The sequence below is a fragment of the Stigmatopora argus genome, chromosome 18 (genome assembly GCF_051989625.1).
Source record: "Stigmatopora argus isolate UIUO_Sarg chromosome 18, RoL_Sarg_1.0, whole genome shotgun sequence".
Lineage (NCBI taxonomy): Eukaryota > Metazoa > Chordata > Actinopteri > Syngnathiformes > Syngnathidae > Stigmatopora > Stigmatopora argus.
Genome location: NC_135404.1, coordinates 3,215,717 through 3,225,231, shown reverse-complemented (window position 1 = coordinate 3,225,231; position 9,515 = coordinate 3,215,717). Strand labels below are relative to the sequence as shown.

Genomic DNA, 9,515 nt, shown 5'->3' with positions numbered 1-9,515 from the left:
TATTTATAAGTATATATATAGACACACACACTCTGCCTTTGAGCACCAATGGTTCCATGGTGTAATGGTTAGCACTCTGGACTCTGAATCCAGCGATCCGAGTTCAAATCTCGGTGGAACCTTACCTTTGCCAATCAGTTCTATTTACTTACAAACCAGATTGCCAGGTAACACATTTCCATTCAAATTTATACTTATTCTATCATTCGAATTACTATGAAGAAATATTATTAGTATGTAAGTAGTAGTATATTAAGGGGGAAACTGGTCCCGTGATCCAGTGTTGCCAGATAGGGTTATTTTCGATTTTATTAAGATTCATATTGAAGTTCTGCTAAATTGCATTCTTACTACAGCACCTTCTTTGCATTTCGAATCGTCTCTGAAAAATATTATTAAACGTGTATTTTGACATTTAATAACAAATAAATAAACCTCTAATTCTTATTAATATTTTTACCTTTTCTTTGAAGAACTACAACTCCAATACAGGTTTTGGCGAATTATCAATGACTGCAATGTGTCTCCCAAAGTCATACCACATAATCCATATAATGACGAAACAATTCATATTATCGTCAGGGTCGCGGGGGTGCTGGAGCTGGAGCCGCTTGTTGAACTTGGCGGATATGTTCGGGTCGGAGAGTGTCATTTCGATCTGGCAACCCAGTGTGCCATCTGACGTTACGTCATTCCATCATGGCGGCATGCATGGCTGTTCGTTGTTATTCTCTTTGCGGAAATATTGGTGCTTATTTATCGGTGATTCCGAGGCCGTTAAAACTTACGTGTTTACAAATGAGCAAACAAAATGGTTTGCAGCCGAACGCTAGTTATGTAACCCGAAGGACAGACAAGGAACAGGTTAGTCGCCAGTTATTGAAGTGCATTCAAATCCCGAACTCACCGAAATGAGCATATCCACACTCCTTAAAATGTAACTTAAGCCCCCATGTTAATTTTATTTAACTAAACACAACTAGTATATGATATTAATACTACCATGAAAGTCTAAGACTGCATGATGCCGTTACCACTGCCTCAATTTTGTCATTTTTTGTCCCAGGATGCCCAAGTATACATTCCAGTAGGTAAATATTATTTTCCACAAAACCTGGATATTTTTTACTGACTTCTTTAATTTTTATTAACACTTTCTTCTCTTTAGACCGCCTTAGTGTGTCGTATAGTAGAAGCAGTGGTCCTGGTGGTCAACATGTCAATAAAGGTCCTTAAAAAGTCAAAGCAAGATCAACGGGTTTATTTGTGTTCTAAATTGACAATATCAATTTCATCCCACAGCCAACACAAAAACAGAGATCAGATTCCATGTGTTAACTGCAGAATGGATTGCCGAAGACGTGCGACAGAAAATCTTGGAAAAGGTTAGGTCATAAACTTTCCAGAGCTGCCAACCTCCGTCAACCCCATTTCAAGAGTACCCGTATCCCATTACTGGGTTTTCCCGGAGTGAATGCGATTCATGCAAAAGTGATGTAAAATGTAAAAAAAGGAACGTAGGACACTTTAAATCAAACTGTTATTATTGTGTTTTTACATTAATTGAAATATTGTGTTTTGCAAACTATTGAAAAAGTACAGCATAATGGAAATAAGTTTATCTTTGTGTTTGGGTCCTTCTACATGCGTTTTTCAGTCAGTAATTCTATCATGTGTCATGCTGAAGTCGCACTTGTGCTATATGCAAATGTCTGTCCTTTTGGAGACGGCTTCAACGTGGGATATTTAATCGAATACGAACCCATAAACTTCTATGAGTGTCTGGATTTCTTAAAAGTTTTATCCAAAATGCTCCATTTTGCGACTTAACCCGAGCAGGCATATTGGTAAGACTTATTAGTGCTGTGTGCGCCTACTTCCTTTAGATGATAATGATAGGATTTGTTTCAAAACAATAATAATACTTATGATAAGTTTATTAATTAGTCTTTAATAAAACAGAGAGACATCTTTTGGCTTACTCTGGCTACAAACTTGCAAGGAAAATCACTCCCGACTCGTCTTCGTCCAAGATGATTCTGAAGAGCGGCATCCTCCTCTGTCCATTTAGTCGCGCATAATTCAAAACAAGGTAATCTGATTCAAACAATTGCATAAGCTAACCGAATAACACCATCGAGGTCAAAAACAACTGCAACGATAATCGCATATCAGGCATTCATTAATAACAAGGTCGGAACCCAAAAACAACTCCATTGGAAATTAAACAAACGAGCCTCCATTTGGCAAAACAATTCCATATCAAGCGAACCGAGCGTCATAGATTGAGAAACATATGCAAGTATTTTCGGAAGTTGATTCGATTGTCGCAATCTGCTCCGGAATCCAAGTCAAAGCAATTTAAGAGTCCTTCGCAGATCTTCATTGCGAAGTTGCATCTGGGTAAAGGGTCGAGGTGTATCTCCCAGTAAATAGTCCTTGGAGCCGAGGACCCGGTGAGGTGTTACGTCAACAAGCTGGAGCCAGCTGCCCTGGAGAGTAACCTTTAGCTTGCTCGGTGATTACTTAAAATATAGCCCAAGTTAAAATATAGCTTCATTACCTATTAATGATTAATGAATATATAAGAACATCCCAGAATAACCCTAACAACTTATATTTCCCTTATGAAAAAACCTGAAAACGAAAATGTTAAAGAGATCGAGGCCTACCTTAGCAATCGATTCCGAATCGTTTGTCACGCTGAAGTCGCATAAGACGAAGCTTTCATCAGAAATTGTAACTCGGATGATTCACAATGCACTCGTGTTACCGAATTCATCCGGTTTAAAGTACAGTTGAATCAAATGTGGAAGCCGTAGCGATAGTGTTAATTTCGAGGCATTTAAATTGGAAATGTGGTACTTTTCCGAAATGGTTCCTTAAAGAAAAATTAAGTGACAATTTTGGGGGATTTCCGTTGTTTAGGAAGGTTGTCCGGAGTCCCGGAGTTTGCGTTACTTGTCCAAGTAAACTCCAGAAATTCCAATGTTGGCAGCTCTGACTTTCTCAACTGAGTCCTTGCTAATATTTTATGAACCTGTAAGTAATATGAGATTGAACAACATGCCTGCTTTCTGATGCAGAACAGAAACCGAATCAATAAAGCTGGTGAGTTGTTGGTGACCTCTGAGCTGAGCAGGAGCCAGCACAGGAACTTCAATGACTGCATACAAAAGATCTCAGCCATCATTGCTGAAGCTAGCGAGAAGCCACACGAGGCCACGCCAGAAGTTATTGCCCTGAAAAAAGCTAGGTATATATTTATTCCAAGTTATTAACACCGCATAAACATTAGAGTTTTCGGTCACCGTGCATGGAATAAAGTCGGTATTTTGGGGGAGAATCCATCATTTATACAGTGACCTCCATAATAATTAATGTGTTCTTAATATTGGCTACTGTCTAAATACAACAACAAACTTGTCATTCTGCTACTGCTTTTCATTTGATAACTGCATATACGTTTACAAGCTACTAAATACCGTATTTTCCGCACTATAAGGCACCGGATTATCAGGCGCACCTTCAATAAATTTTACACATCCTATAAAGTGCACCAGATTGATTATAAAACACAGTAATAGTAGTAGAGTACAGTGGTACCCCAAGATGCGAGCTTAATGCGTTCCGGGACTGAGCTCGTATGTCGATTTTCTCGTAACTCAAACGAATTTTTCCCATGGAAACGAACTAAAAACAAATTAATTCGTTCCAACCCTCTGAAAAAACACCAAAAACGGGATATTGGATTGGAATTTTTTTTTATTTGTTCTAATTTGCCATCTATTAACACAGTAACAAATAACTAGTGGTTTAATAGTACTAAAATGTGTTTATGTGTTTAATAGTACTAAAATTAGACGGATTTCGCGGAGGGAAGAGGGACAGAGAGGGGGGGGGGGTTGCACGGCTTGGGCACTCGTAACATAACATAAACTAATTTAAATGAACTTGGATTATGATGCAGACACACTCAAAATAAATTTAATCTAACCTTGCACTAAACTTAATTCTAATTTTGTTTTAAATTTTGATACCTTTCTTCTCCCTGGTCTATTTGCCCCGCCTCCACCCTGACTTTCAGATGCAACCTATCGAGGGTTGTTTGCTTTTGTCTTCCCTTCAAAATATTCCCCAAATAATGCACACAAATGTCCTCACAATAGGATAACGCACGACCACTTGCCAACTTGCCCGGGAAGTAGTACTCCTCTCGTATTAGCGAACAAGCTTCGCCATTCGCACTGACTAACGGGAAAAACAAAAAACTGAAAAAATGCAACGCTCCGCCCAGTGCTCGTAGAGACATTACACGAGGGAGTTGCGACCAGAAAGACTGCCCATGATGTTCTTCTGAGCAGCCGCTCGCGTCCGCTGTATGCTCATATTACTCGTATCTCAAATTGCTCGTATGTCGGGGCACTCGTATGTCAAGGTATTACTGTAATACCTCGACATACGAGTGTCCCAACATATGAGAAATTTGAGAAACGAGGAAAATTCTGAGCACATTTTTGCCTTGAGATTCAAGAAAAATTTGAGATACGAGCATACGAGATGGTTCCTGATGCGGCCGTCTGTGTGGCCAAGTATGCAAGAGGCTGCTTATGAGAACAACATTGCTCTGTCTTTCTCACCGCATCTCCCTTGCGTGAAGATATCTATGAGCACCGGGCTGTACAGATTGCATTTTTTACTGGAGATACCGTGACCGATTCGATAATCTGCGAAAAAGACAGCGGAATCCACACGGACTTGAAAGCAAAGCAAGCGTCTGAAAAAGGGGGCTTTTCGACACCAGCTGGACCCTTCAAAGTGAGAAAGCTGGTTCGATGATTTTTAAAAAACGAACTGGGATATGTCCGCGCATTCCGTTACCATCTGTTTACACTATACGGTAGTGAGGGATACTGGAAGGTGTAGAGGGGTCTTATATGGTGACAGTAATTCCTATCTAACATTTACAGTTTTTTTCCAGTGTTTTTATCAACAAGATGCCCACTTGAGTCAGGCTTTTCTTCAGGGAAATACCGCATGTTCTAATAAATTTTTGTTTTTGTTTTTTTCAGGTTAGACAAACGAAACCAGGAGAGAATCAGACAGAAGAAGATCAATTCTGCTACCAAACAGGACAGGCGATTAGAGTTTGATTAAATATTCCTGCTTTCAATTTCATGATAAGATTTTTGTTGTATTGTATTTATTGTTTTTGAGATCTAATTATATTTTTTATAAAGATATGCATGCATTCATTTCTTCAACATTGTGACCAATGTTCCCTCTAAGCTGCGCGCGTGCGCAATTGCGCACTACTCTCGTCTTCTCTGCGCAGCAGCAATCATATGGCGCGCAGTAAAAAAAAAATCGGATTTTTTTTTTATTTTTTTTTTATTTTATTTTTTTATTTTTTTTACCCCTTTCCCCATGATGGCGCTGTGTAAGCGGCAGCCAGTGGCAGTAGCTCTGTCCACTCTTATGTTTTTTGTGTTTTACAGCATGTTTTACATGAAAAATTAGAGGGAACATTGACATGCACCTGCTTGTGGCAGGTGTGCTACTGGTGTGCCCATAGCGAGCAATGATGATGTCGTGACCAGATGATTCGCCTAAAGACGTTTTGCCGACGGACGTTTGACAGACGGACAGGTCGCCGAATGAACGTTCGTTTAATGATTAAATACAAATACTAGTATTTGTATTTAATAATTAAACGCTGTTTTCAGCTGGATTTGACCGAATTTGAGAGCATTTTTAGCTGTTTGGCGAATGGACGTATATGGACGTTTTTTTGCCTCCATCGCGACATCATCGCAACATTTTACCGAGGAATTCACTTCCCTGGGCTCGGTTCTAATGTCCAAAGAGCTCCAGTATTTGTATTTAATCATTAAATGCTGTTTTAGGATGGATTTGACCCGATTGCTGTCATTTTACGGCTCGGTTCTGCTACATCTGCCCGCCCAAGAATGCTTATTCCCGGACTGCCATGCCCGCCCAAGAGTGCTTATTCCCGGGCTGCCATTGATGGTAGACTAACATTGATTTTTACTATAATTTGGACAACACCGGCGGCGGGCCGGATTAAAAATCCTAACGGGCCGAATATGGCCCGCGGGCCGAGGTTGAAAAACTTGTACACACACGATCCGGGGGCGGAGCGAGCGCGCGAATCCCGTTTCGGCGAAACCTCCGTTCGGCCGAATGAACGTTCGGCGGAACATCCATTCGGCGACCTGCCCGTCTGTCAAACGTCCGTCGGCGAAACGTCTTTAGGCGAATCATCCGAGTACCGATGATGTCGCTCACACTGGTACTCAGTGCGCTCAGGGAGGTTGTCTTTCTGCTCAGACCAACGAAAAATTAGAGGGAACATTGATTGTGACCAACCTACATGTCGACACATTTAACTGTTGTAATACTTGACCAGTTCTTAATTTTGCAACAGAGACAAAGACAAAGGTAACCGCTACCCTATTACAACTACAATACTATAAAACATTCCTCCACAGGCTAACACACACAGATGTATTGTGCTTACAATACATGTTTTTTTTTGTTTATTGCACATCCACTTTGTCAGACTGCAACCAAGCTGTTATTTGTCACGTCATTCCAAACAAAAAAAATAATGTAGTGTAACAGACTCATTTACTCGCACACTACATGAGATTTTTTGTGACATGAACATTTTTCAGCAATAAATGGCTTTTCCCTGTTTAAAATACAATGTCAGTTTGAATAATTGGACCTTTTATGATTGATGTTGGCAGGCGAGTGGTTAGCACGTCGGCCTCACCGTTCTGCTGTGGTGTGTTTGAGCCAATATTCCCTCAAATTTTTCCTGGGCATGCATAAAACCTCCTTGAGCACACTGAGGACCAGTGTGAGCAACATCATAATTGCTCGCTATGGGCACACACCAGTATCACACCTACCATAAGCAGGTGCATGTCTGTTTATGTCCCATAAACGATCTAGTCATAATAAAATGTTATGATTAAAATCTCATCTCATTTCTGAACTGCTTTATTCTCATTAGGGTCACGGGGGGTGCTGGAGCCAATCCCAGCTGTCACCGGGCCAGAGGCGGAAGACACCCTGAATTGGTGCCCAGCCACCAACAACCATTCCCGCTCTCACTCATACCTAGGGGCAATTTTAGCGTGTCCAATCAGCGGACCATGCATGTCTTTGGAATATGGGAGGAAACCGGAGTACCTGGAGAAAACTCACGCAGGCCCAGGGAGAACATGCAAACTCCACACAGGTGGACCGACCTGGACTTGAACCCACTGTGAAGCTGACGCACCAAACACTCAGTCGCTGGGCCGCCCTTTATGATTAATATCTATGAATAAAACGTTTTAATAAATGTGACGAGAATAAGCAAAAATCTTAGTCAGCTGGGATAGACTCCAGACTCCATATATATATATATATATATATATATATATATATATATATATATATATATATATATATATATATATATATATATATATATATATATATATATATACATATATATACGTATATATATATACACGTATATATATACGTATATATATAAATGTATATATATACATTTTTGTGTAATTTTCTATTATTATTATTATTACATTTATTTGCATCAACGATTTTGTGTTCGAAAATCAAATTCCATTTTACAACGACAATGCCAAAATAAAAATAGCAGAGGATGGTTTCGATCCACCGACCTCTGGGTTATGGGCCCAGCACGCTTCCGCTGCGCCACTCTGCTCTATGCTTACTAAGGTTGATGTTAGTGTTTTATTCGCAAATCACTGAACGTATTGTCGTGCGTAACTTCCCATTTATTGGAAATCTGTATTGTATTGTCGCCCTCACCCGGAATTAAAATTGATGTAGTAGTATTCCAATATATTAAGCTACATGAAAAAAATTGTCGACCACGAAGGGACTCGAACCCTCAATCTTCTGATCCGAAGTCAGACGCCTTATCCATTAGGCCACGCGGTCCCTGTTTCTGTCCAGCAGCAGTTTGTTATTATCATATGATTGTCATACCGATTTTGCCATTGATACGTACCATTTTCACCACTATCTATTGATGGACAGATGCAGCAGCAACATGGAATGACTGCCTTACCGTGCAAACTGTTTTCTCTTGCCCTGTTCGTGGCACACAGATGACTCAAACTTGAATCTCGTCAAGAATGATTTTTAACTTTTGTTGTGTGCCATCCCGCCTCCTGCCCAAAGTTAGCTGGGATAGGCTCCAGCACTCCCTGTGACCCTAGTGAGGATAAAGCGGTTCAGAAAATGAATGGGAAAAAAAGAATAATTCAAAAGAATAATACAGGTACTTTGTCTCGGGCTGATTAATTACCATTATTTTCCTCACATATAAGCCGCTCCGCGTATAAGCACCACCCTTAAAATTGCCTTAACATTTTTGAATTTTACAATTTCTCGCGTATAAACAGCCCCCGACAATTTTCACCTCAATATTCATGGTGGGAGTACAAATGTGTTACTTTGAAGGGAAAATTTTAAGAAAAATCATCACACATGGTATTTCTGATACTGTATGAATCAAAAGCACATTATCAGGGTCAATATCATTAGGTAGTTAATATGCCTGTCTTTGTAAATGCAAAGTATCAAATTATTCAATTTGAAAAAAGAAATAAGTCTATCTTGATGAGAACCTGATTCTTTTTAATGACAAAAATTACAATTTTCTTACCAGAAGTTTAAGATGTTGTGGCGGCCAAATTGCTTCTAATATCGAAATAAAGTCAAAGCGGAATTTTGTTTTATTTCATAATCACAAATGTACAATCATTTCCTTTCAAAATCGAAGATATTTTCTCTGGCCACGAAAGTTACGTTATTATTTCTAATCATACCAATAGGTTCGTAACAACAATCATGGAAAGAACCCTTATTTAGAACATCATAATTTGAGCAGAGAAATCTTAATTGCGGTGATACAGTAATCCCTTGATTATCACGGTTAATGTAGACCAGACATGGCCGAGATAAACGAAAAACCGCGAAAAACCATTTTTATGAACTTACAAAACAAAATCTGCGATGTAGTGAAACTGCGAAAGTTGAAGCCGCGATATTCGAGGGATTACTGTACTTCCCTGATAAAGCAGGGGCTTGGACGCTAAACAGGGTCATGCCTTATTCGTATTTGGATGAAATACCGACTGGAAATAGCAGGGTGCTGCAAATGCACTGATCAGGAGACCACCAACTTTGGGTGTTCCCCTTCTACTGCCCACAGTCGCCAGTTACAGACTCCAGTAACCCTTCTGAGGGAAATTCTCCAAAAATATATGTATTTACAGCACCCAAAAAAAGAGAATTGCTTCCTTGACAAAGTACGCATGTCGCAATTTTAATTCTTTTTTCCTGAAATTTAAGTTGTGAAACAACGTCTTTTTGAGATGTGAGTATGTGAGTAGTCAAGGGACGTCTACTAGTAGGATTAATCCACCTTGACTGGAATACATGAA

At 39.7% G+C, this 9,515-nt stretch overlaps 1 protein-coding gene and 2 non-coding genes across 3 annotated transcripts; 2 read left to right on the top strand and 1 right to left on the bottom strand.

The window, feature by feature from the left end:
* Window positions 1–50: 50 nt before the first annotated feature.
* trnaq-cug (transfer RNA glutamine (anticodon CUG)) lies at window positions 51–122 on the top strand. The gene has a single exon. It is a non-coding gene; the product is annotated as a tRNA-Gln (tRNA).
* Window positions 123–669: 547 nt separating this feature from the next.
* On the top strand, window positions 670–6,928 carry mrpl58 (mitochondrial ribosomal protein L58). Its single transcript, XM_077626723.1, has 6 exons — window positions 670–864; window positions 1,067–1,091; window positions 1,169–1,228; window positions 1,303–1,385; window positions 3,087–3,256; window positions 5,073–6,928. Exons 1-6 carry the CDS (start codon window positions 700–702, stop codon window positions 5,155–5,157), a joined length of 588 nt encoding a protein of 195 aa, XP_077482849.1. The 5' UTR covers window positions 670–699; the 3' UTR covers window positions 5,158–6,928.
* A 1,003-nt stretch (window positions 6,929–7,931) lies between these two features.
* trnar-ucg (transfer RNA arginine (anticodon UCG)) lies at window positions 7,932–8,004 on the bottom strand. Its single transcript has one exon. It is a non-coding gene; the product is annotated as a tRNA-Arg (tRNA).
* Between the last annotated feature and the right edge of the window lie 1,511 nt (window positions 8,005–9,515).

Excerpts from the sequence above, each read along its gene's own strand:
- mrpl58 (XM_077626723.1), top strand. The coding sequence starts at position 700 with ATGGCGGCATGCATGGCTGTTCGTTGTTATTCTCTTTGCGGAAATATT. Across the intron at positions 1,092-1,168 it reads CCAAGTATACATTCCAGTAG|ACCGCCTTAGTGTGTCGTAT; the intron begins GTAAATATTATT and ends TCTTCTCTTTAG. Across the intron at positions 1,386-3,086 it reads GACAGAAAATCTTGGAAAAG|AACAGAAACCGAATCAATAA; the intron begins GTTAGGTCATAA and ends TTTCTGATGCAG.